The sequence below is a fragment of the Chelonia mydas genome, chromosome 9 (genome assembly GCF_015237465.2).
Source record: "Chelonia mydas isolate rCheMyd1 chromosome 9, rCheMyd1.pri.v2, whole genome shotgun sequence".
NCBI lineage: Eukaryota > Metazoa > Chordata > Testudines > Cheloniidae > Chelonia > Chelonia mydas.
Window position 1 is genome coordinate 7,826,937 of NC_057855.1, and position 27,646 is coordinate 7,854,582.

At 46.8% G+C, this 27,646-nt stretch overlaps 1 protein-coding gene across 4 annotated transcripts in view; it reads left to right on the top strand.

Moving 5' to 3' along the window:
* Window positions 1-8,845: 8,845 nt before the first annotated feature.
* The window catches only part of VWA5B2 (von Willebrand factor A domain containing 5B2), a 45,358-nt gene continuing 26,557 nt past the window's right edge, over window positions 8,846-27,646 (top strand). Inside the window, exons 1-5 of one of the 4 annotated variants that reach the window (XM_043523030.1) lie at window positions 8,846-9,271; window positions 17,160-17,336; window positions 18,704-18,865; window positions 26,355-26,586; window positions 27,230-27,384. In XM_043523030.1, the coding sequence (XP_043378965.1) occupies window positions 17,198-17,336; window positions 18,704-18,865; window positions 26,355-26,586; window positions 27,230-27,384 (688 nt within the window). In that variant the 5' untranslated portion in view covers window positions 8,846-9,271; window positions 17,160-17,197. The remainder of the gene's footprint in view (window positions 9,272-17,159; window positions 17,337-18,703; window positions 18,866-26,354; window positions 26,587-27,229; window positions 27,385-27,646) is intronic. The other 3 variants (XM_037909668.2, XM_043523031.1, XM_043523032.1) reach the window with 3 other exon arrangements.

A 27,646-nucleotide genomic window follows, 5' to 3' on the forward strand; every position in this document is an offset into this window, starting at 1 on the left:
CAGCCATGTGAGCTCTGTGGAACACCTTATTCCTTTCAGGCAAGCTGCAGATTAACAGATCCTTGTCAATTGCACTTTCTGCTGGTTCATATCAAAAGGCAAAATAACAGTTGCCATGGGAGCATTGCAGCAGCTGTGTGGGATTTGCTTCCTTGATTAAAAGTCTGTGGAGCAGAGGGATGTCCTGCCACCCTAGAAGGCATGTTCCTCTTCTGGCTGCTGAGCACATGCCACCTCCTTTATTCTGTCTTTGGCACAATTCAGATGGGAAAGTAAGGGGACATCCCACTTCAGCACAATCCAGATGGGGAGGGGGGGGGAAGGTGCAATAATTTAGCACAATGGAGAGTGGGAGGGAGGAGCCATCCCATTCCAACATGATCAGAAGGCTTATTACAACAATTTATAACCCACTAATACCCTCTTTTTGTCCTATGACTGCAGAGGCATTAATGGGCCATTCTACCTTGGTCCCTTAGAATATGTGCTGTCTACTTGTGCTAAACAATCCACCTTGCATTTGCTGTGACTCTGGGAGTACTTTTCCCAAACCTGAAGAAGAGCTCTGTGTGGCTCGAAAGCTTGTTTCTCCCACCACCAGAAGTTGATCTGATAAAAGATATTACCTCACCCACCATGTGTTGCTAAGATCCTGGGACCAACATGGCTACAACTAGACTGCATACAGAAATGGAGTGGCAGTTTCACAGTAGCATGATATAGATGGCGAGATATGATCATCCGACTCTGTTCCTTGTGTCTCTCCTCATGTTCTCCTTCCTTCCGTTCCCTCTCTTCTCCTCCCAGCACCTTCATATCTCTTTCCTGCTGAATTTTCCCTCTCCTCCCATTGTCTTCTTGTCCCTCAGCCCTCTTTTCTGGTCTTCCCCTCTTCTTTTTTGAGCCACCAGATAAACACACCTGTCAGTTGAAATCAGAATCAGAGCCACTTTCATGGATAGATACAACTTTTGGCCTAATACTGGATTTGGTTCTGCAAATTGTATCTCAGATGGCCTAATCTAACTGTTCAAGCATCTAGCACATTTTTTGGCAATATGTAAATAATTACACACACAAAACTACATTAAAAGAACATTATTAAGGTGGCAAAGTCAAGCACTTAAAAATTAGGAGGTGCCAGAATTAAAGTTGCCTGTGCAACCTTAATTCAGCCCTCTTGTGTGTATGCATCTTTAATTACATGATCACATGCTGTTTTTTCCATAAGCAATCTTCCCCTCACTTCCTTATACTGCTCCACTGGTTCTTAGTACCAGTCTCCTTGCCCAGCCAGTCCCAGTCTTTCCCTGACTTCTCATTTGATCTCAGTTTCTCTGCCACCTCCTGGCTCCCAGCCCCAGGTTCTTACCCAACGAGACCCTGATTCTTTGACCAGTTTGGTCCAGTCTCTCCCATGGGTCCCAGTTTCAGTCTCCTTTACCGGCCAGTCCTTCTCCTCCTACCCTGAACTGCCAGTTCCAGTTTCCCTATCTCCCACACCAGCTTCCAGTTCCTGTTTCACCCTCCCCAGGCTCCTTGCCCCAATCTACTCCCAACATCCACCTGCAGGTATGGCTCTTGTCGTCTCTGCGTTTGTCTCAGGCAGCTTCCTCTTCTGTGCTGCCTGGGCAAGGAGGGGAGGCACTGAGAGCACGGAAGAGACAATCTTCCTGCTCTCAGTTCAGGTGCCCAAACCCGGCACAGTTCAGAGCCACCCAGAGCTGCAATTGCAGGGAAAATCCTGCTCAGCCCTAAGCTGGAGTATGCACAGTGTGGTTCAAGTCCCTGCTCCAAAACATGGGGGTTGTGTTGAAAGAAAAGGTTGCCAGCATTTTTTGATATGGGCAAACAATGTATTTTCTCCCAACCTCATTCTCAGAAACAGCTCAAGCATTTTGAGGCAGACATATGGCATGGAAAATTTCACCCTAAATGTTAAAGTTTGGCAAAATGATAACTATAAACAGGGTTTTATAATGGGAAGTGTTGGGCAACCTTAATAATAGGTAGTGCTACCCGCCCTGCCTATGATAAATTATATACCCCACATACCCAGACAGTGCTGTAGATACTGTTTGTCTATGCCCTCCAGGTGTGTTTGGTACACCTCTGCCTTTGCTGGGAGTCATTTGGTGGCATACTGCAATGTAGATACTTTAGAGTTAGCAAACATAACTATGAGTGTTAACTTGCTGCAATATATATATGCAAACAGTGCAGGAGATTGAATACTGCAGTATATACATTATAGGAGGTGGTATGCTGCAGTACATACACTGTGGAGGGTAGCATACAGCAGTATTTCAGAGTATTTCAGCAGCCGTTTTAGTCTGTATTCGCAAAAAGAAAAGGAGTACTAGTGGCACCTTAGAGACTAACCAATTTATTTGAGCATAAGCTTTCGAGAGCTACAGCTCACTTCATCGGATGCATTCAGTGGAAAATACAGTGAGGAGATTTATATACACACAGAACATGAAAAAATGAGTGTTATCATACATATTGTAAGGAGAGTGATCACTTAAGATGAGCTATTACCAGCAGGAGAGCGGGGGTGGGGGGAGAAAACCTTTTGTAATGATAATCAAAGTGGGCCATTGCCAGCATTTAACAGGAACATCTGAGGGGTAGTGGGAGGTGGTGGGGGAGGGGAAATAAACATGGGGAAATAGTTTTACTTTGTGTAATGACATATCCACTCCCAGTCTCTATTCAAGCCTAAGTTAATTGTATCCAGTTTGCAAATTAATTCCAATTCAGCAGTCTCTCATTGGAGTCTGTTTTTGAAGTCTTTTTGTTGTAATATTGCGACCTTTAGGTCTGTAATCGAGTGACCAGAGAGATTGAAGTGTTCTCCAACTGGTTTATGGATGTTATAATTCTTGACATCTGATTTGTGTCCATTTATTCTTTTACGTAGAGACTGTCCAGTTTGACCAATGTACATGGCAGAGGGGCATTGCTGGCACATGATGGCATATATCACATTGGTAGATGTGCAGGTGAACGAGCCTCTGATAGTGTGGCTGATGTGATTAGGTCCTGTGATGGTGTCCCCTGAATAGATATGTGGACACAGTTGGCAACGGGCTCTGTTGCAAGGATAGGTTCCTGGGTTAGTGGTTCTGTTGTGTGATGTGTGGTTGCTGATGAGTATTTGCTTCAGGTTGGGGGGCTGTCTGTAGGCAAGGACTGGCCTGTCTCCCAAGATTTGTGAGAGTGATGGGTCGTCCTTCAGGATAGGTTGTAGATCCTTGATGATGCGTTGGAGAGGTTTTAGTTGGGGGCTGAAGGTGATGGCTAGTGGCGTTCTGTTATTATCTTTGTTGGGCCTGTCCTGTAGTAGGTGACTTCTGGGTACTCTTCTGGCTCTGTCAGTTTGTTTCTTCACTTCAGCAGGTAGGTATTGTAGTTGTAAGAATGCATGATAGAGATCTTGTAGGTGTTTGTCTCTGTCTGAGGGGTTGGAGCAAATGCGGTTGTATTGTAGAGCTTGGCTGTAGACGATGGAACGTGTGGTATGGTCTGAGTGAAAGCTGGAGGCATGTAGGTAGGAATAGCGGTCAGTAGGTTTCCGGTATAGGGTGGTGTTTATGGGACCATACAGACTAACACGGCTGCTACTCTGAAACCTGTCATTATGCAAGGCACTGCATTTAGCCGTATGGAGTGGAAATCTATCAACTTCATGAAAAAACTCGTATAGATACAGACAGACATCATCTTCCTTTCCAAATGCAAACAGATGGACATCGTACCAAAAGGGCTGAAGGTAAAAAATCCATTACAATCTACATACCATACAGACTATGCTGACAGCTTGTGCCACACACTCTCAAAGAAACTGCGGAACCACCTGATCAACATCTTCTACAGCAAACAGGGAAAGATTAAGAATGAGCTCTCAAAACTGAATACTCTCACAAAAAACCAACGTTCCACACAAACTTCCTCGTGGCTGGACTTTACAAAAACTAGACAAGCCATTTACAATGCACACTTTGCTTCTCTACAAAAGAAAAAAGACACTAAACTATCTAAACTACTACATGCCATAAGAGGCCACAGCAATGGTTCCCTTAACCCACCCAGCAATATTGTCAATCTATCCAACTATACTCTTAGCCCAGCAGAAGAATCTGTCCTATCTCGGGGCCTCTCCTTCTGCCCCCCCCCCCCACAAACATGATACAGTTCTGTGGTGACCTAGAATCCTATTTTCGATGGCTCCGACTCAAGAAATATTTCCAACACACCTCTGAACAACATACTAATCCACAGAGACCTTCCTACCAACACTACAAAAAGAAGGATCCTAGGTGGACGCCTCCTGAAGGTCGAAACAACAGACTGGACTTCTACATAGAGTGCTTCTGCCGATGTGCACAGGCTGAAATTGTGGAAAAGCAGCATCACTTGCCCCATAACCTCAGCCGTGCAGAACACAATGCCATCCACAGCCTCAGAAACAACTCTGACATCATAATCAAAAAGGCTGACAAAGGCGGTGCTGTTGTCATCATGAATAGGTCGGAATATGAACAAGAGGCTGCTAGGCAGCTCTCCAACACCACTTTCTACAAGCCATTACCCTCTGATCCCACTGAGGGTTACCAAAAGAAACTACAGCATTTGCTCAAGAAATTCCCTGAAAAAGCACAAGAACAAATCCGCACAGACACACCCCTGGAACCCCGACCTGGGGCATTCTATCTGCTACCCAAGATCCATAAACCTGGAAATCCTGGATGTCCCATCGTCTAAGGCATTGGCACCCTGACAGCAGGATTGTCTGGCTATGTAGACTCCCTCCTCTGGCCCTACGCTACCAACACTCCCAACTATCTTTGAGACACCACTGACTTCCTGAGGAAACTACAATCCATCGGTGATCTTCCTGAAAACACTATCCTGGTCACTATGGATGTAGAAGCCCTCTACACCAACATTCCACACAAAGATGGGCTACAAGCCGTCAGGAACAGTATCCCCGATAATGTCACGGCAAACCTGGTGGCTGAACTTTGTGACTTTGTCCTCACCCATAACTATTTCACATTTGGGGACAATGTATACCTTCAAATCAGCGGCACTGCTATGGGTACCGCATGGCCCCACAGAATGCCAACATTTTTATGGCTGACTTAGAACAACGCTTCCTCAGCTCTCGTCCCCTAATGCCCCTACTCTACTTGCGCTATATTGATGACATCTTCATCATCTGGACCCATGGAAAAGAAGCTCTTGAGGAATTCCACCATGATTTCAACAATTTCCATCCCACCATCAATCTCAGGCTGGACCAGTCCACACAAGAGATCCACTTCCTGGACACTATGGTGCTAATAAGCGATGGTCACATAAACACCACCCTATACCGGAAACCTACTGACCGCTATTCCTACCTACATACTGCAGTATATGATGTGTAGAGAATTAGCACACAGGAGAGCAACTCATGCTGATGAATGCTAGATTGGTCACCAACAAAACCAGCACCATCTGTGATCTGGTTTTGGATGGGACACCAGACCTTGCATGCACCAGTAACATCTGTTTAAAACTATCTGTTGTCCCATTGTAGTTCCCCTAATTCCTCCAAAATACTCAGTACAAACTGAGAAGGTTCCCAGGAAAGGGTAAAAAGGAAAGAGAAGGCAGAATAGCAGTCTTGTTCCCCTCCAGCCTCAGATACAGAAGATACCCCATTCTAGAAACCAAAAGCTTTCACCTGCGTCCATATGGTCTGGCAAGGCTAGGGACAAAAGGAACCTCCGGATCTACAGACCTCCAGATGAAGACTTCCTGGAGGAACTAATGGACCTGTTGCCTAGCAGAGTGCCTGAATCACTCAGGTTCATCATTCTGGTGACTGTATCCTACACCTAGACAACACCAAATACATCATAATATCTGAATTCCTCAGTTGCATGGAATCCATACAGTGTCTGGATCCAAACCTTCAGCTGGGCATGCACTAGATCTGATCTTCATCCTAATAGATATTATTGATGTCACAATCTTCACACTGTCCTGGTGAGACAGTTGCCTCATCTAAGCAAATATCATAGTCTTCCCTTTATCGCAGTAGGGAAGTGAAAGAAAAACCCAGTTTACTAATGAAAAACTTTGGAATATGTTAAGTTTTCAGATCACCCTAGACCAACTAACTGCAAAGCAAAGGTGGTGATGATGAGCAAGTAAGATAGTATCACCTACTGATTACTGTGGTCAGCACTGTTGCCCCATCCTGCCCTCTGCCCTCAAGCTGACTAGACCACCATGGTTTACCAACAAACTGCATCAGATGAAGAACATGGGCAAAAGATTAGAACGCTTGTTACAGATCCATCCACTGACAGCACAAAGACTTCCTGCAGGGCCATGTCACTGCAGTAACAAGCAGAACCAGAATTTCAAAATCACTGATGGCAAAGCTGTTCCACAGAGTGAACTAGCTAATCAACTTGGACTGGATCAGTGAGACATCAGACACACATGCCTCAACTGCAAGGTCTTCTACTTTCCAGAAAAGATCAACTGTGAATACATGAGGCAGAATACCTGGTAGTGAACCAGATGGCAGTAACCACCCGACCCCTTTGACTGAGATTTGTCCCATGACTCACAATGAAGCACTGGAATCCCTTAGAAACATTCAACCTACCACCAACGAAACTGATCCCTGCACCTACTGGCTGGTGAAAGCCAGCAAAGAACAACTGTGTCTTAAAATAATCAATGCATTGTTTAGAGAGGCAAACATGGCAGTCTCAAAAAAATGCAAATGGTTAACACAGTCCTTAAAAAAGACAGCACTCAGTGCAGATTCTCTCTCAAACTAGTGCCCCATCTTCAGCTGCTATTTCCTAGGCAAAATCATCAAGAAAATACGACAAACATGCACTAACATCATGTGACCTCTGTTAATATCCTGGATGCTTTGCAACTGGCCTCAGACAGGGCACAACACAAAGACAATGCAAATTGTCTCAAACGTCAGCCTCCTCATTGCAGCGAATGTAGGCCATGTCTCAGTGTGGATGCTGCTCAATCTCTGCAGCTTTCAACACAGTTGAACACAAGGTGCTGCTGACTCACCTACGTGACATAGAGTAAATGGTGCAGCGACGTAATACCTCCAATCTTTCTTCTCCAGCACGACCCAGAGAATGGTGATGGGCAATTGCTCCGTCTTGTGGAGCCCTCACATGCAGAGTCCCACAGGGATTCGTCCTGTCCCTATTCCTCTTCAATATCTACATTAGTCTACTTGAAGTATCAGAGGGGTAGCCGTGTTGGTCTGTATCCACAAAAACAACGAGGAGTCCGGTGGCACCTTGAAGACTACCAGCTTTATTTGGGCATAAGCTTTTGTGGGTAAAAAACCACTTCTTCATATGCATGGAGTGAAAATTACAGATACAAGCATAAATATACTGGTACATGAATAGAAGGGAGTTACCTTACACGTGGAGAACCAGTGATGACAAGGCCAATTCAATCAGGGTGGATGTGGTCCACACCAAATATTTGATGAGGAGGTGTCAATATCAAGAGAGGGAAAATTGCTTTTGAAGTGAGCCAGCCACTCCCAGTCCCTATTCAAGCCCAAGTTAATGGTGTTAAGTTTGCAAATTAATTGTAGCTCTGCAGTTTCTCTTTGAAGTTTGTTTTTGAAATTTTTTTGTTGCAGGATGGCTACTTTTAAATCTGTTACTGAATGTCCGGGGAGATTTAAGTGTTCTCCTACTGGCTTTTGTATGTTGCCGTTCCTAATGTCTGATTTGTGTCCATTTATTCTTTTACGTAGAGACTGTCTGGTTTGGCCAATGTACATGGCAGAGGGACATTGCTGGCACAGGATGGCATATATCACATTAGTAGATGTGCAGGTGAATGAGCAAGAGAAATAGCAGCATATTGCAGTATATATGCTATAGGTCTAAGCATACATGTTCTATAGGAGTGAGGAAGAACCATACTGCAGAATATATAGGAGATCGTCAATGATCTAAAAACCCAAGAGATCTTCCAGGAGATCTCCAATGATCTAAAAATCAAAAAAAAGTGGAAACTAGGTCAAATTACAAAGGATGAATATAAACAAATAAGACAAGCATGTAGGGACAAAATTAGAAAGGCCAAGGAACAAATGAGATCAAACTAGCTAGAGACATAAAGGGTAACAAGAAAACATTCTACAAATACATTAGAAGCAAGAGGAAGACAAAGGACAGGGTAGGCCCACTACTCAATGGGGGCGGAGGGGATAATAACAGAAAATGTGGAAATGGCAGAGTTGCTTAATGACAACCTTGTTTCGGTTTTCACCAAGAAGGTTGGTGGTGAGTGGACATCTAACATAGTGAATGTCAGTGAAAATGAGGTAGGATCAGAGGTTAAATAGGAAAAGAACAAGTTAAAAATTACTTAGACAAGTTAGATGTCTTCAACGCATCAGGACCTGATGAAATGCATCCTAGAATATTCAAGGAACTAACTGAGGAGATAGCTGAGCCATTAGCAATTATCTTTGAAAAGTCATGGAAGACGGGAGAATTCTAGAAGACTGGGAAAGAGCAAATATAGTGCCTTCTTGTAGTGTGGGGCCCAAAACTGGACACAGTACTCCAGATGAGGCCTCACCAATGTCGAATAGAGGGGAACGATCACGTCCCTCTGCCTAACAGGCATTTGTCCTGACACCTCTGAGCTGGGCCTGCAGATAGGGTCAAAAGGATCATCAGGCTTGTCTCTGCTGTAATCTGCTTGTTGTGTGTGTAAATCTGTAGCTCCCTACTGCTTTTCTGCCTGTCCCTCAAGTACTCCTGGCAAGGTTCACCATCCCCCTGAGAAGCAAGACAGCACATGCAGAGCAGCTCCATCCCCTCCCAGTTGCTGCCAGACCAGTGCGTATGGCCCTTTAATTAGGCTGGGCTTGGAGCTGCTCAGCTCCCTTACCTCTGGCACTGAGGAGGAAGAGATGTAGTACAGTACTGAGGAAGCCAATGCCAGAGAGAGAGGGACTCTGCAGCAGTGAGAGGGGGGGAGAGAGAGAGAGACAGCAGGCTGAGGAGGAAACACATCATTTTCCTCTTGAGAGGAGAAAGAAGAGCCTGAGAGGCGGGAAAGAGCAGGCTTCTGGTGAGTGTCCCAGGCAGGACACCATCCAGAACGGGGCTGATTTCATTCCTCCTCCTTATGTGTTTTTAATTCATCTGAAGCTGGGCGAGTTGGGACTGCAGACTCTGTCATCATCCTCCAGGTAAGTGCTTAACACTCAGTCCTGCCTGGCAACTTTGCAGGTCAGAAAATGGGAGGTTTGAACAAGGTCTGGTGTGGGGGGGATAGATATGAGACCTTTGCTTTCTCAGGCTCCCCCCCGCCCCCCTGCAACCCTTGGGGGTAAATTGTGGTCAGCGACTCCCTAAACGGAATGTGTGTGTGACTTCTGCTTGCTTATGTTTTTCATGGCTGTCTGGGAGACTCATTGCAGACTGGTAATAAATTTTCTAAATTAGCAAGAAAGCAAATGAACACAATGAAATAACCCTCCAGTCAAGGCCGTAGCATCACAGACTGACATGTCCTTAAGTATTTGGCAAGTGTAGTTTTAATTATTTATGATAATATGTCATAGTATATTAGCAAATGTTCCCAAGTCTATACTGTACAAGTCCCTGATACCTGAGGAGTGAGGAGCCTGCCCTTCCCCTCTCCCCACCTTCCCCAGCACTGCTTTGGCTCATCAGGTTTTGCTGAGAAGTGGGGAGAGTGCGCTTGGGTGTCTTTGTGGGGGTTTTTTTGCTAAGAGTTACTGGGCTTGGGGATCAATGGCATGAGAATTAGCAGCTTTGATGGTACGCTGAAAAGAAAGTTCTCTCTGTTTCCTGGCATTTGATTATTGTTGTAAAGATCTGTATTTTATAAGTGGCTTCAGGGAAGGCAGAGATTCCCCTGGCCTATTATTAACCCACCGCCCATGCAGAGATGGAGACTTTTAGCTTGTCTGAGATCAGTCTGCATGAAAAAGGTGCTCAGGTGAGTTTCTCCCCTAAGATTCAGTGACTTGGACATGAAGGGGCATCATGAGTCAAAGAGACTTTGAGGCATTTTCTTGGTTTGTGTCTGACGCTTTAACCTGACGCTTTTCCCTGGCCACCTGAGCAATGTGGTTGGGAACAGATGGGGGCCCCCAGCAGGAGGCCCCATTTTTTAATGTCCGATGTGTGTATTAACTTGTGGGTGGCTCTGTCTAAATGGACTCAGGGCTGCATTCCTTATTTCACCTCTTGTGACAATTTCCCTCTTTGCCAGTCGGAAGCAGCAGCGAACACAAGTAGGTAAGCATTGGGGTGGGGTAGAGAGCATTGCCAGTCACCAGTGGGGACTGCTTCTTTGAAATCTGGTGACTGTTGTCTCAGTGCAGCCCACAAAGAGTCGGGATAATCCCTGCTTAACCTAATGTCCTTATCACGGAGTCTCTAGGAAAATTCTCTTTCCCCTTACTACCCCACTGTGCCTGACTCCTCCCCCTCGTTCAGCCGTCAGCAAGCTGAGCTAGAATGCCTATGCTCACTACTTGTGGGTGCCTTGTAAGTGTGGGCACATGGCAATTTTGTGTGTTCACCCACAGCTATCTGCACATTCACCCTTGTCCTTGTTTTTCCTCAAAGTGTTGTGTTGCACCTGTGAGGGTTGGTTTGACCCTGTCGTCAATGACCTTATGCTCAACCCTAGTGTGGTGATTTGGGGATTTCCTGGGATATTGCCTGGTGGGAAGCAGGAGAGAGGACTGATTTCCAGCACTGCTAGGGAAGGCAAGTCCTCCTTTATTTTCAGGTAAGTCTGTGAGACCTACAGTGCAGAGTGTGTTAGATAGAGAGACAACTAGAGACAAAAAGACAAACATGAGCACTTTGGTCCAAATCCTTAAAGGTATTTAGGTGCCTGTCTCCCAATGATACCAATGGAAATTAGGCACCTAAATACCTTTGAGGATCTGGGCCGTTGTACAAACATCTGAACTTGGGCTGGGTGGAAACTGAGTTCATTAGGTACAAGAGGATCTATTGTGCCCGTGCTAGACCTGGGGGGCCCCCCTATCGTGAGCTGTGAAGGGAATTCACTCTCCACCTGCACCCCAATATTGGCACACATGCTCAGAACGGTTGGATCCCCTCTGGTGGGTCAGCATAGCTTTTAGCCTTCTGGATCTCAAGTAAGAGACAACACCAATAAAAAGGAGACAGTAAACTAGTAGCAGAAAGTTGATAGGAGGGAACAATCTGGAGTTGTTTCTTCAGGCAAAGTTAATGGCGGTGGATGCGGTGCTGCTGGAGGTTCTGTCTTTTGGCTGAGGAGTAAAACCAAAGTCCTAACCACTTGTGTTCAATAAGGATCCCGAGGCTGGTTTTGCATGAGTTGGGGTTTGACTGGCTAACTTCCAGCATGGATAATTACATTCTGTCTCCCCAAATTGCTCCTGCAGAGGCAGTTGGACACAACATTCTGTTCATGTCTTGCCCTAAACTACTCTGCATTGCCACTGGACACTGTTAAACATTCCACCCCGGGTTACATTCCACCCCAGGACTGGGAGTGATATCACAGGTGAGTTTAGGAATTCCCATATATTCCATAGGTGCAGGAACTAGGGGTGCTGCCGCACCTCTATCTTCAAATGGTTTCCATCACATACAGGGTTTACAGTTTGGTTCAGTGGCTGTCAGCACCCCCACTATACAAATTGTTCCAGCACCCCTGATGTATCCTACTTTAAAAAAAAAAAGTGTTAAGGTTGCAAAGTGAAGCATTCAAAGTCAGGCTGCCTGCACAACTTTAGATCTGCTTCTTTGTGTGTGTGCCTTATGATAATCTGTAATTATACATACAGTTTTTCTGCAGGATCCCTGCCTCACACAATGTGCTAGATGGCTGTTGCTCAGTGAACGAGGCAGCTGTTCAATATTTATTCTTATCCTCTTCATTCAGTTTATGGCCTCTGGGCCCATACACTGCTCATCCTCCAACTCCTACAATGAGTTAGGCAGTGGTCCTATGGACCTTGAATTAATTTGTTACATGCTACAAAACTTCAGCAGCGAATGAAGTTTGGGTCCTCTGTACTCCTGCCTCATTCCATGTACAGCCTGGTCACTAAATGAGGCTAGGTCTGTGGGGAAGTAATAGTATGTGAACATGCAATTAAAGAGTATGGAACAACTCCTCAGGTGATGTAAATTGGCATGCTGCCCTGATTTTCACCAGCTTAAGATCAACCCCTTTTGTGTGAAATTTCCTACTTTTTTACAAAGAACAAAACCTCTTTATTGTGTTCAGTGTTAGAAAGCTCTGTCCTGTATAATATGTGCAGTCAATGAGGTAGAAGCCCTGGCTTCATTCTCCATGCACCATCATAGACAATATCCCCACCCCCCCGCAACACCATGGCCTTAAAATTGATTTCCTGCTTTACTTTCTTACACATGCATGTGAAAGTCGACTGTAATGTTATGAGATCACCTTTTCAGTGGAAGTTTCCACTGGGTTTGCCTATGTACCTGTGTGTAGTGCAAATGAAGCATTGGCAGATTGTTACATATTAAAAAAAAAAACATTGCATATGTAAAATCATTATAACTTGGAAAAATTAGACAGAAATATACATGCTGAATTTCAGCAGAACATGCAAAAGTTTGACAAAGTTACAAGCTTCTGAAAATGACCCTTCAGGCTCTAAGCACTTGAGCATCCTTAACTATTCCCATCACTCCAGCTAGAATACAGTCAGGCAAGTGCTTTGGGATTCATTATTTATTTTTTAAAAATACAGTAGGAATAAACTCTCAGGAATATTGTGAGTCTTAATGAATATTTAAATGAAAGTTCTGAGATCCGTGGATGAAAGAAGCTAGACTATCTTATACTTCATTATCATTGCCTGATCTCACAGACGCTCTGGGCCAAATTCAGATCTGGTTTAAGTAGATTTAACTCTGTTGTCTTCAGTGGATTTCCACCTCCTTACAGTAGGCCTGGATTTGGCCCTTCTCTCAATATCTACTACAGATGCTGTTGACCACTCACCTTCCCTGGCTGTTTACCAACACACAGCTTAGTCCCCTGGATTCTGAATCAGTTGATCCATAGCAGGGATGCTGGCTCTTTAAATTACGATTCTCTTTCCCGTGCCAGCTGAAACAGATATTAACAACAGCTCCCTTAGGTAGAAGTGACAAGCAGGAGTGGGGTAGGAGGCAGAAAGAGCTAGCAAGTTGTACTTCCGTCTGTGCCATTTGATAGGCAATCCAGAATAAGAGAAAGGGGCTGGCACCCTGCTCATGTGAGGGGACCTGACCTGTCTTGCAGGAGATGCTGTGGAGAGAGCAGCAAGAACCCATAGTCTTTGCAGTCACTGCCACAGACCATTTGCTTCCCAGTGGGGCAATAAGAGTGGGGGCGGGGACAGGGTGAGGACCTGTGGATCTGTTTTTATTCATTACCAACTGGTTCACTGCAGCCTACATAAAACATGAGAGGACCAGATGGGACTTGTTTACTTTGGTAGAATAAATGTAAAGACTGTTGATAAAAAGCAGCCAGTACAGCCTCTCTGGTAAGTCCCTGGTAAACAGCTAAATGGAGCTCTGGCCAATCAGAGGCCTGGCAAATAGCGGGCTTGCTGGTTGTGCGTTAAGCACACTGCCTTGGGAACAAGTGGAGTGGCTCTGAGGTGAAAATGTGTCTGAGCCCCCCTCAGGTTCCTATGGTTTGCTTGATGCCTTCTTTTCCCTTTGCTAATGCTTAAGGGGTCCTAGTGAGAGCATGATCAGAACAGATGTACATCAGCTTGGCTTCCCAATGCCAGCTGGCACTTTGAGCAGTGGGAGTGTCCCTCTGGCAGTTCCCTGTTAGGATGACTGTGCTCTAGAACCCCACCAGAGCTCTAATGCTAACCTGGTGTGATCATCCTCAGAGTAATTTTAATGACACCTGGAACTACAGCACCACAATAGTGCCAGGACTCAAATTCCCAGCCCCTGAGCCCAGAAGGACCTGTACATCAGGGTAAAATCCTGGCTCTGTTCAAGTCAATGGGACTTTTGATATTGACTTGAACAGAGCCAGGATTTCACTCCAGGACTCTAGTGTTAGGAATCACACTCCCAGCTCCTAAATGCAGCAGGGTCCACACCCAGGGCTGGATTACTACCAAGATTCACACTCCCCAGCATCCTAGGATCTGTGCACTAATCTAAGTTGTCTGGTAATTACATTTTATGGGATGTGTAGGTGGATGGCATGGTAATGGCAATCTCATATAATCTATGTTTTCCTGGGTTGTATGTACTTTCTAAGGGTCATCTGTAAAGCTCCGGGACATCGTCCGCATCCTTTGTAGCCACTGCTCTCTTCACTGTGATTGACTTGATCACAACTCTGTCTCCTCAGATTTGTTTTGGGTTTATCACTCCTCCACTTCAGCGTCTCCATTTTCCAAGTGGTGTAAGGTGCTCTAAACAGATGCATCCTTGACCCATAAGTTGTGGGTACATGGAATCTTAAATTACAGTCTGTCTCATAAACCTGCAATTCCTGAGATGAAGGCCACTGGAGTGAGATGAAACCAGATGCTTTGTTTCCATCTGGCCTTGCCCTTTTCTCTTGGCCTGTTGCACTCAGAGCAGCTAAATCTATAGCACACGCTAGTGATGCTGGGATGTCTCTATCCATTATGCTTCTGGGTGAATCAAGAGTGGGAGTTGAGGTGAGGTATGTAGCAAGCTGGATGGGCACAGACTAAATACTTGCATGTGTCTGGAGAAGAAGGACACAAGGAATCTCTTTGCAGGGAAGATGCATTATGGCTTAGCCGAATGTTTTATGGAATGTTGATTTGACCAGTTTGGGGATCTATTCACTTACAACTGCGAAGAAGCTCAGCTCTGGCTGAACACTGAGCCAGAATCCTTTTCTTATTCCAGGACTATGCAACCTCTTCCCATGAAGGGGTGAGGGATACTGGTGGAAGAGGGGCCAAACAGTCCCTTCACGTAAGCAGTGAGGCCTGTTGGTTCAGGCAGTCCCTCCATGTGAGTCTTGAGGCACGTTGTGGAAATAACATTACATTTCACATCTTGTTCAGGAAAATCCTTTGGCCAGAGCAATAATTTTGGAGAAGTCTCTCAGTCGATATGGGAAACTGGAAGTAGGAATGGGGTGGGAAAGTTTGATAGCCTCAGGGATGGGCTGGTGTCCTGACCTTTTGGTATCATTCATGGGCTTTTCTCAGGGTAAGTGATCACAGGTGGAAGGTGGGCATAGCCTGGGAGCTGCTGTGGCCAGAAGTGGACTCTGTGTGATCTGCCTGAGGGCATTGTGGAGATCCCAGGTTTCTGAGGGATGCATCCTTCCACAATTCCTTCCCTGCTCTGTTGTCTCAGTTTTAGTGTTGTCCTTGTTGTTAATTATTAATCCCCCAACAAACAGAGACTCCAGTCTCTGTTTTGTCCTAGTTACTCTGTGTGTTTTTTCCCTTCACTTGTTTATCAATTACCCAGGTAACCTTTGTGGGTGGCTGACGGGGATGGGAACAGCAGATACTGCGTGTGCTCTGAGGCTGAAGTATGGTTTGGTGTCTCCTGATGTCCGGTCCCTAAAGACAGGAGAAGAGAGCATGGAGCATAGTCTGGGATTAATCTTCTTTTGCCTTCAGTGTCCGTATAGGCCCCCTCTGGAGATCTTAGCCGCTAGGACTGGTTTCATTGGAAAGTTTAGGCTGAGTGCTCAGCTGCTGCTGACATGGAAAAATAAACAGAGAGCAAGCGCATGGCTATTTGATCCCAATCATGCTTAGAATCAGTCCTTGTGTTGCTCTTTTCCTCCCAGTCAAAATCCATTCTGAAGGGCCGCAGAAACTGGGATTTTTCTCTTAATTTCAATTAAATGCAGGGGCTGAGGAAGTCCTCACTCTGCTTAGTGTGTGGGCTCATTTAATTCTGCTGCTGTTGTGGCCAGTGAGCACTCCCTGAGTGGCTGCTCAGCCTGGCAGCATGATGCTACCTTCCTCAGGTCCCTACCCTAGGATTGTTTTTTGAGAACCAACAGTATGCTCAGCCCTGTACAAAACATGAGACGGCCCAGTCTTGCAATAAAGTCTAGATGCAGACAATGCAGAGTTCAGAGACCCACTCTAGTGAGTGCTGGTGTGAGCTTGAGGTGCTGGAGGAATCGTGCAATGCTCATTATTGGAAGGCTTGCCAGAAAAAATATTGTGAAGAGGGATTTGAAAGCAGAGAAGGAGGTGGTTTGGTGCATCAGCAGAGCGAGCTTCTTCCAAGTATAAGAGCATAATGGCATGGAGAAGGCATGAAGGTGGGCATGGAGGAAGGATACAGAGAGGGAAATTAGGGTAGTGCCTTAGCAGGAGCAAAGGAGAGAGCAGGAGAAATGAAGGCAGAAACATATACGTGATCCTGGAGGTGAGGATGATGGATGAGAAGTATGTAATACAGCAGGCTAGGGGAAGTCAAGGAGTGGGCTCAGAGGTGGAGTGGAATGGTCAGAGAAGTGTGAGAGGAGAATTTGGTATTGCACTTTAAATAGATTGGAGGGGAGCAAGATGAGATTCAGGGAATCTCTAGAGGAAAAGATTGAATAGCTGAGGTGAGAGAGGACCAAGGCTCAGGTGAGAGTTTTAGATGAAGGTTGGGATGGAGATGAAAGGACAGTAGAGAATTTGCAGAGTACAAAGTAACAAGAACTGATTAGAACTGAGATGTGAGGAGAGAAGGGGAGAAAGGAGTTGAATAGTACCCCGGGGCTGTACACTTTGGTGATTGGGAAGATAGTGGAATTGTCAAGGGTGACAGAGAAAGGGGGCAGAGGAGAGAGTTTGAGAGGAAAGCTGAGAAGATCCAGGATAGCAAAGCATCATGGAAGCCCAAGAAGCAGAGAGAGGGGGTGAGAAGGAATTGAGGAAGGAAGAATACTGTAAAGTCACCAGCTTCATTGGGCAATATTCTAATCTTGCGGTTGACTTATTCCAGACTTCTGAAGCTCTCCTGATAGTTAAAGACAGCATTCAGTCTGACCCATCCTTGCCTCCAAACTTCAATGCTTGCTTGTGTTGTTTCACCTTCTCTTGATAGCCCCAGCTGGCAGGACCTGGTAGCTGTGCCTAGAGACCATGCCAGGATTGTATTCTCTAGATACCTGGACAGCTCTCCCTCTGAAGACCTCATGCGTAAAGGCCTGTGCCAACGGGTACTCCCTGGGAGTCACTGCTCACCTCACTTACATCAACTCAGAGGAGGATCCTGTAGAAGGTAAGATGCGTCTATGTAGAGCTAAAGAATAAGTTGTACCTACTTAACTAGCAGATTGCTGGTATATAGGAGCAGATCTGACCTATCTTGGTGTGGAGCAGTGCTGCACCCACCCTCCTCTAACTGTTCATCTTTAGTCTCTTGAACTCTTGCCTTTACTTAGTGAGCTAAAGGAGGAGACCCACTAGGACAGTCCGTATACGGAACTGATATACGCAGAACCAAACCCAGCATGTTCCCATAGGAGGCAGTGGAATACGCATGTTTGAGCCAGGACATGAATGCTAGATTGGCAAAAGGATCCTTCCCAAACCTAGCACAGCCCATGAGTAAGTGCTTGTCTGCATTGGCACTTTTCAGCGTTGCAACTTTCTCGCTCAGGGGTGTGAAAAAACACCCACCCACCCCCGAGTGCTGCAGGTTTCAGCGCTGTAAAGTGCCAGTGTAGACAGAGCCGCGCTCCCAGTGCTGGTAGCTATTCCCCTCGTGGAGGTGGTTTTTTTAGAGCGCAACTACACAAGCCGCAGCAGCGCTTTAACATTGCCAGTGAAGATGTGCCCTAAGAAGAGGTGGAAGCACTGGGCTTTCCTTCTTCCTGACCATATCATAGGTGAATCTGAGCTGGTTTGTATCCAGGAGGCACTGATCCAGTCACCTTTCAACAAAGTGACAAATAGCCAGGCTGTTGTGCATTTAAATGGCTAGGCACCCTCTTATGCATTAAGTAGATACTAAAATGGATCTAGAGCAGTTTCTTAGTTTCCTTACTGCACCCTGAAGGTTAAAAATCCCTTGTTGGAGGACTGGTTAGCTCAGAGGGGACTGGAACTGGGATACAAAACCTTGCATCACTAGGTCAACTGCTCCATTCTGTCCACGTTGGGAGTAGTGACCAAAAGTCGTTTCCATGTGTTGGCTGTTCAGTGGTTTAGGAGGTGAAGTGAGTTAGTGAGTCTCGGTCCAATTTTCAGAGGGCAGATGTCCACATCACAAAAGCCACCATCAGATTTGACCCCCTTGTTGGGAGCTATGGACCGAGTAAACAAACTGAGTCTGAACTCTTCTCTCCACAATAGAAGGGTTGCCTTCAGAGCAGAGGTAAGACATGTTAGGGAGTGTGGAACATGGAAGAAGCTGATGTTGCAATTGCCGGTGCCGTAGCAGCGCTGAGGCTAAATGGAGGTGGATGCTCTTCAGGACCTTTCACCAGCACTAAAGCAGAATATGTGGTGAAGAGCTAATACATCACGTAGTGCAGGCTGGGAATGTTGAGCCTAAGCTTGGAATCTATTCTGAGTCAGGCTGGTTTCTGTCTGGTAGCTCTTGCAGTCTCAGCCTCAGAATTCTTTCTCCGCTGCCCCCTAAAGGTGTGTTCATCTATCCCCTGGAGGAGTCTGAGGTGGTAGTGGGTTTTGAAGCTGTGACAGGAAGCAGAAGCATCACCTTCCAGATCCAGAATCGACACCGAGCAGAGGACTGCTGCATTAACTGCAGCCCCAGTTTGGGCCAGCCATTGCTCTGCGCCAACGGTAAGTATGCTGGGTGGTGTGATGTCACCTAGCCTAATTAGGACAAGGGTTGGCTAAAATGATGTTGAAGCCAAGGGTTGCTCAAATAAAATAAGCATAGATGGAAACCAAGAGCTTCCTGAGGGCTGAGAAGTTACCTGTAGCATCGGTGCTGACTTTTATTTTTCCAGGTGGGTGCTCTGCCCCACTCAAGGCCCCGCCCTCCCTCCACCTCTTCCTGCCCCCGACCTCAGAAATCTTGACTACTAGTGCCCCTCTGCCATGTACATTGGCCAAACCGGACAGTCTCTATGCAAAAGAATAAATGGACACAAATCTGACATCAGGAATCATAACATTCAAAAACTGGTAGGAGAACACTTCAACCTCTCTGGCCACTCAGTAAAAAACTTAAGGGTGGCAATTTTGCAACAGAAAAGCTTCAAAAACAGACTCCAATGAGAAACTGCTGAGCTTGAATTAATATGCAAACTAGATTCCATTTAACTTGGGTTTGAATAGAGACTGGGAGTGGCTGGGTCATTACACATATTGAATCTACTTCCCCATGTTAAGTATCCTCACACCTTCTTGTCAACTATCTAAATGGGCCATCTTGATTATCACTACAAAAGTTTTTTTCTCCTGCTGATGATAGCTCATCTTAATTAATTAGCCTCTTATAGTTTGTATGGCAACTTCCACCTTCTCTATATATCTATCTATCTCTATATATCTTCTTACTATATGTTCCATTCTATACATCCGATGAAGTGGGCTGTAGCCCACGAAAGCTTATGCTCTAATAAATTTGTTGGTCTCTAAGGTGTCACAAGTACTCCTGTTCTTTTTGCGGATACAGACCAACATGGCTGCTACTCTGAAACTTGACTACTAAACCAACCCTGTCGCTATTTTCAAGACAGGGTTTTTTTGAGGGCCTGTTTCCCCCTAGCATAATGACAGGTTTCAGAGTAACAGCCGTGTTAGTCTGTATTTGCGAAAAGAAAAGGCGTACTTGTGGCACCTTAGAGACTAACCAATTTATTTGAGCATAAGCTTTCGTGAGCTACATCTCACTTCATCGGATGCATCCTGTGGAAAAACTCAGTATGCATCCGATGAAGTGAGCTGTAGCTCACGAAAGCTTATGCTCAAATAAATTGGTTAGTCTCTAAGGTGCCACAAGTACTCCTTTTCTTTTTCCCCCTAATCAGCTTTTTCTTACCCTAACTTACTCTGTTGTGCTCCCAGCACACTGTTCTATATGTACATACAATGGTGGAAAGGAACAAATTTTCACACCCAGATCCAGTCTTTCAGCCCCACAAAGGGGAATTAGGAATGTAAAGGATCATTTCATTTTTAAAGGTGATCTGTAAAGGGGCAATAACTGAGACTGTGCCTTTGTTTGATTTTCTTCTGATGTGTAAAGAAGGCATGAAGATTTGGGGGTCCTAGGTGTTTTTTGTTTTGTTTATGTGTTTGTTTGTTTTGTGGAGTGAAGATACATTTATGTTGCCACCTTTTATATTAAAAATGCAGGTCCTGTCTAGCCTGGGGGACTCATGCTTTGGCTTTGTCTAGACTAGAGTTGGTGGTCCTGTTATAATTTGAACTAATTGACTGTGAATGCTAATTGTGTTAATAACTGAGGCTCTCCACAAATGTTTGTTCTGGAGCACAAAGTTTTGTTATTTGCCCAGGCTGAGCCCCCATGTCCTGATACTCTGCAAATGTTTGCATCTAGATTAGCATTTACAGTCACTTAACAAGCAACTGGCAATCAATTACATCAGGAGAACAAATGCTAGTCGAGACAAAGCCTATGATAATAGGAGAACTAGTGAAATTATAACATCACAAGAGTCAAGAGACAGAAAATGGAGCAATGGAGAGGGGAAGGGATTTTAAATCACACTTTGAAAAACTCTGTTTTGTCTGATTTTGTTAACACCTATTTAACTTCCATGCCAAATGAGTATTTTGGATAAAGGATGCATGGGTGCAAGAGAGGGATGAGAGAGACAAATTTGCCCCCAGATTTTTACTATCATGGGGGGCCAGGACAGTCCCCCCCTTGCCCAATGGCACTCCTGTGGACAGACCCTTCCCCACCAGAGCAGAGCAGCTCAGCACTGGCAGAAATATAGGAAGGCAGTGGCAGTGATTCTGCATGCCCCATCACCTCCAAATTGTGCCCATGGTGGCCTCCCCTCTCCTGCCACCGCAGTGGGCCCTGCACACCCCCAGCCAGGCTCCCTATGCGTGGACTCACCTAGTGCTGCCTGCAGTTGGAGCCGGCTGGGAGCTGGAGCCTGCCCAGGAGATCTACATAGGAGGCGGGACCACCTGACCCAGGTAACCAAGATCTCACTGCTGCTGATGAGGCTGGGCTTCTGCAGAGCAGAGGGAACCCTGTGCTCCCCCCCTCCCCAGCCCTGTCTGGAGCAGCTCCCTGAGGCTGCTGGAGGAGGGGTCCCACCCCCCACTGAGGGCTGAAAAGTAGGACTGGGTCAGCCTCTGCTGCAGCCAGTCCAGAGGCTGCAGAACTGCTGATAGGCAGGGGGGGCTGCATTTGGGGAGCCCGCCAAACAGCTGATTAGTGCAGTAGCCTACCAGCTGATTGGTGTAGGTGGGGCTACTTAGGAACTGCTGATCCCTGGCTGGGGCTGCAGCATCACTGTTGCTGGTGGGTGCTAAGCACCCACTAATTTTTTTCGTGTGTGCTCCAGGGCTGGAGCATCCATGGAGTCGACGTCTATGTCATGTAGCTTTCAAGGCTGTCTTTGTGCTTCTGGGTGTTAGCTGGGGTGGGGGATTCCAACCTCCCCTGAAAAGCAATGCTTTCGTCGATGCACAGTGTGGTTGCAACATTGGTAGATATCCCAGTGTGCAACTTGCTGCCATCCAGCGCATTGTCCTTTGGGAAATATTAGCAATGCATGGTGGGACAGAAAGGAGCGGCGCAGGGGTCTCCGGGACTAAGGGGTCAACTTCCCAGTGTGCAGCTATCTTCATCCCATAATGTCATCTGTATCCCATATTTTTTGCACCTTTTTAAAAAATCCCATGAACCCTTCTCACAGTCTGCCATCTCTGACATAAGCATGAAACCTGCATAGCTCTGCACTATTGTCATGAGTGTTGCAAACACAGGATGCATGACCTTCCGGTATTTGCAGAGTCGTAAGAAGAATGGAATCTGTGGGGAATGTGATGATTTCTTGGAGGACAAAGATTGCTGTGGGACATAATGAGAACCAATTAAAGCTTGTAGGTGGTGTTCACGGAGCAGTTGCAGATGATGGAGAGCCACTTTTGAGCATGAGGAATGAGCACTGACAGGTGGGAACACATTGTAATGCAGGTTGGGATGAGGATCAGTGGCTGCAGAATTTTCGGATGCACAAGGCCACATTCCTGGATCTGTGTGCCAACCTCGCCCCAGCCCTTTGCGCAGGGATGCCAAAATGAGAGCCTCACTGAGAGTGGAGAGGCAAGTAACAATTGCACTCTGGAGACTTACAACTCCAGATTGCTACCGGTCAGTGGGAAATCATTTTGGAATTGGGAAATGCACTGTGGGAGCTGTTGTCAGGCAAGTATGCAGGGCCATTAATTGTTTCCTGCTACACAGGACTGTGACTCTTGGCAGTTTGTAGGACACAGTGGATGGATTTGGAGAAATGGGGTTCCCGAACTGGCGTGGAGTGATAGACGGCATGCATCTCCCTATTTAGGCATCAGAGCACCTTGCCACAGAGTACATCAACACAAATGGCTACTTGTCTATGATTATACAAGCATTGATGGATCACCAGGGATGCTTCACTGACATCAGTGTTGGCTTGTTAGGGAAGGTGCATGATGCTGGCATCTTTAAGAACAGGACTGTTCAGAAAGCTACAAGCAGGTACTTTCTTTCCCGACCAGCGGATTGCCATTGGCAATGCTGAAATGCCAGTAGTGATCCTGGGGGATCCAGCCTACCAGTTGTCCTCTGGCTTATGAAGCCATACCCCAGGCATTGCAACAGCACCAAGGAAAGATTTAATTACTGGCTCAGCACATGCAGAATGACAGTTGAATGTGCTCTTGGTAGATTGAAGGGATGCTGGTGCTGTTTACTCACAAGATGAGATCTCAGTGACAAAAATCCCAGTGATTATAGCTGCCTGCTGTGTCCTGCATAATATCTGTGAAGCAAAGGGGGAAAAGTTGCAGCTGGGGTGGAGTCTGTCTGAGTTTTAACAGCCACATGCACAGGCTATTAGAAGAGCTCAGTTCAGAGCTATACAGTTCATAGAGGCTTTGAAGGAGCACTTTAACAGTGGGATCACAGTAATGCATTGTGGTGTATTGTGCTGTACCTCACCCTGCTATTTGTGGGCCTGTTAGAAATGGTGTGGTGCTTGGTGTACATCTATGACTATAACACTGTCAATGAACCTAATAATTTTGCAGTGCTTGGTGTACATTTATGGTTATTACACTGTGTGTGTATGATCCTATGAGTTATTTCACACTCGGGCGTGAAAGTGAGCCGGTACGGGCCGATATGGCGTACCGGTAAGAACCCGCACCAGACCATACCCAGCCCACATTAAAGCGCTGCCACAGCAGCGCTTTAATGACCCTGCCCCTTTTGCCTTTTGCAGGGGTTTAACGTTGCTGCGCCCCCCACCCCCCATGTCGGCAGCCCTGGGCTGCCAACAGGGCGGGTGGGGGGGCGCAGCAACGTTAAATCGCTACCACGGCAAAGGACGCTGCAGCGCTTTAATGTCCCTGCCCCTTTTGCCCCCCCCCGCCCCCCCCCCCCCGGACGCTGATGGGTTGGGGGGGCAAAAGGAGCAGCTGCCCTGTGACCAGTGATTTAAAAGGGCCCGGGGCTCTGGACGCCGCTGCTGCTACTGCAGCTGACCCCCCAGCCCCGCCCTTTCTGCCAGAGGCCCCGCCCCTTCTGGGGGCCAGAGCTGCCCCAGCACTGTACTGGTAAGTGTCCTGACTCACTTTCACCCCTGGTCACACTGTAAAGTAGTTAGTAAGTAGGTGCTTTCAGAACGGCTAGGCACTCTGCAGCATATGTTGGAAGCTAATAAAGATGAGCTATTTTCCAAATAATATAATTTTATTCAGTAGCAAAACCAGTACAAAGAAAAATCTGTGCAATTGAAAAGCAAATACATTAAAATCTTAATAAATTAATGGAACATAACGTAACAAGGGAAAGACCATTCGTGTCCTACCTACACACATTTACCTAGTCATACAGCAACTGTGGCTTTCACAGGTCAGTGTATGTGAAGCTGTGGTTGTCCTTTATGTCCCCTGGGGTGGACTGGTGAGGTAGAGATGTGCCCCCTGATGCCAGGTGGAAAGTTAGGGGTGTGTGTAGAGAGGTGTAATGGAGTTCTCCAGGGATGGCAAATGGAGGTATGCCTGTGATTGTTGACCCTGTAGGTCCACAAGAGTCTGCATCATCTGTATTTGCTGCCAGAGAAGCCTGATTATAGCTTGATGCATCTCTCTCTCCTTTCCCTGCTGGGACTCCTGGGCCTTTCTCCTGTCTTCCCTTTCCTTCTTCAGGCTGTCTGCAATGTTCACCCTCCAGGCCCTTTGCTCACAGTCTGATGCACCACTGGCTTGGAGGATCTCATTGAACATGTCATCCCGAGTAATTTTCTTTCTCCTCCGCATCTGGCTCAGCCATTCCAAAGGTGTAGCGGGAGAACCTGCAGGTAAAACACACGGAGGTACCATTGTCACTATAGTCACAACAGAAAGTGAAAGTTAAGATTCATAGCTCCCTTCTCTTTCTCCAATAAAGTTTTAAACAAGGCATACTTATTGACAATTCTGCTTTGGAGACCTTGTGCATGGCGCTACTCACAGCACCAGCCATGGTGAGTATGGCTCGCCAGGGGCGAGGAAAAGGAGGAGGAATTGCTCAGTTGCATAAAACTATGAGTATAGGCCAGTGGTTTTCAACCTTTTCCATTTGCAAATCCGTAAAAAATTTCAAATAGAGGTGAACCCCTTTGGAAATCTTAGACAAGTTGAAAACCACTATTCTATGGTAACAACAACCTTTCATGTACCCTTACACGTAGACCACAGGTTGAAAACCACTGGTATAGGCCAGTGGCACTGAATACTGGCACCATTTTCCATAGATGGTGGTGGTTTAACTGATATCTTGTTACTGAGGGTAACAAAGGCAGAGAGAGCACGGCTGCTGCTAGTGTCCTGAAACTGCCCGAGCCTGTATGCTGCTAGCCTGTGGACTGCAATGGTGCCTGCTGAACTTAACGCTGACTGGTGTGGGAAAGGGTCCTTCCATGGAGGAAGAAATAAGGCTGCCATCCCTAGAAACCTTCAAAAGAGGATTGCAGAGTACCTCCATGAAAGTTTTATCAAGCTCTCTCAGGAGGATTCAAGGGACATCCCTGTGTACATAACCCCACTGTCCACACGGCTCCTCCTGCCTAACTCGCTTTTCATGACACAAGCCTGTGGCTTGGGCTCCACGGAGGTATCCATGGTGGTGCAGGACAGTGTTGGGATCTCTGCTGAGTATGATATGCAGCTCTTTGTAAAAGTGGCCCGTCTGTGGCTCGGCACCGGATCAACTGTTGGCCTCCCTGGCCTTTGATATGCCTGCCGCAATTTCTTTGCTTTCACACGACACTGCTGCTGGTCCCTTCTGCATCCCCCAGGCAATCTGCTTATAGATATCCATGTTTCTATGGCTGGTCCAGAGCGTCTTTTCCCCGCAGGCCCAGGAGATCCAGTACCTCCTTTCTGTTCCAAGCTGGAATGCATCTGGAGCATGTAGCCAGCATGATCAGCTGGGGAGTTGCACACAACAAAAGAGAGCTGCTAGGTGTGCTTGCCAAGCTGGACAATCAGGGAAAGACATTTCAAAAATTCATGGAGCTTTAAAGGGGAGGGGGGCCTTCCAGTCTCCGTGATCCCTGGGTAGTGGAATTCACAATTGTGACCAGAACTGTCAGTGTCGGGCATTGTGGGACAGCTGCTGGAGGACTGTTAGGGTCAACATAAGTAATGCAGTGTCTACACTCACACTGAATTGACCTCAGTACATCGACCATGGCTCAATGCTGCTCAGGGAGGAGGTGTTACTGCATCACTGTAACGGGGCACTTACATTGGTGGAAGACAAGCTCAAGTGTAGACACGTACACAAATAGGTCAACGCAAGGTGGCTTACATCAGCTTCACTTTATAGTGAGACCAGACCTTAGACTAAATTTCTAGGGGCAAGGACTGTGTCTTTTTATATGTTTGTACATTGCTAAGCACACTGATAACACTTAATGTATAATGAATAATAATCCCACTGGCCTCACTATTTCAGTTTGGGACTGTCCATGGCTGAGGGCCTAATCCCCTGTCCTGGTGCTGGTCTGTAACTGCAAATACCAGCTTGATGCTCTAAATGCCTGTTCTGTGGAAACTGCCTGCTGACTGTTCCTTTCCTGCCCAGGTCACCTAATCCTTGATGAAGATTTAGAGCGTTCTACCTTCATTCTCAGCACGGGCCCCATTGGGCCCTCAGAAATCCTGACTGTGGTCTTCACCAGCAGCCAGGAGCTGTCGACCCTGCCAGACGGTGCGCTCCACATTGCGTTCCCCTCCATCCTCACGCCCCTCGTGGTGGCTGTCCCGGAAAATGCGAGTGAGCCGGGAGGCTTGTGTGACGACAGGTTGGCCCTATGGTGATTTTCATGGCTTTCTCGGAGTCTGTGCCATAGTGGGGGCTGAGGAGGTTATGGAAGGGGAGGGAAAGCAGAGGGGCTATAAGGAGGGGATAAGGAGCATTGGATGGTTCTGTGGTCACCTCATTCCTGAGGAGATTCCCAGAATGCACCTTAACTTCACCAAACCTGAACACAGAGTCTCACGCTAGAGGGTTTGCCCAGGTCTTCCCAGTTGTGGATTCCCACATTCTCCTGTTGCTTGCTCACGGGGGGGCAGACCAGGAATTACCTGACAGGTAAATGCGGGAGGATGTTGGGGTTTAGGAAGGCGCTTCATGTTCCCTCCCTGGTGAACTGTGGATCTCCACTGGCCTGAGGTGGCAGTAAAGTCCCCATGGCCTGCCTAAGATACCCAGTTGTGCACTGAAGTCTGGTGCACATCCCAGGCTATCATCAGAGGAACCTGTTAATCTCCCAGCTGCTGGAATGCCCAGGAGTGCATGGCAAGAGCTCTCTGCGCTGATAGGGAGAGAGACTGCTGTGGATACAGGGTCTCTGCAGGTTGCTCAGCACTGCAGAGGCTAACATTCCCCAGCAGGCCAAGCCCACCCCTAGCAGGTGCTTTGCAGTCAGCTCATGACTGACTTGTCTTTTGTTTCAGTCCCACTAGCTGCTTTGGAGCTACTGGCCTGCGAAGTGAACAGTCATTCATTGTGCCTCCCGAGAGCACAGACATCTTCAGGGGCCAGGCCTACAATCCTTTCCCCTATGAATTCTCCTTTGAGCTGCTGGTCAAGGGGCCCTGCTTGCTGGCAGGTATGAGGGTGATGTTTCTCTGTCGGCTTATTTTTCTCTCTCTTTTGGTGGGTCATCAATGCTCATGGAAGTGAAGTGTCAGTAGAGCTGGACAGTGTGTGGGCAACAGCTGGCCAAGCCTCCCCCTGACAGCCCATCTAGTGTCCCTCAATCCCCATCCACAGTCCCCCCCGCTATTCCAGCCCTGTGATAACAGACACACACAGCTCATCATGTCCCTCTATCCTGACCCACCACAGCCTGCTATTCCAGCCCTCAGCTC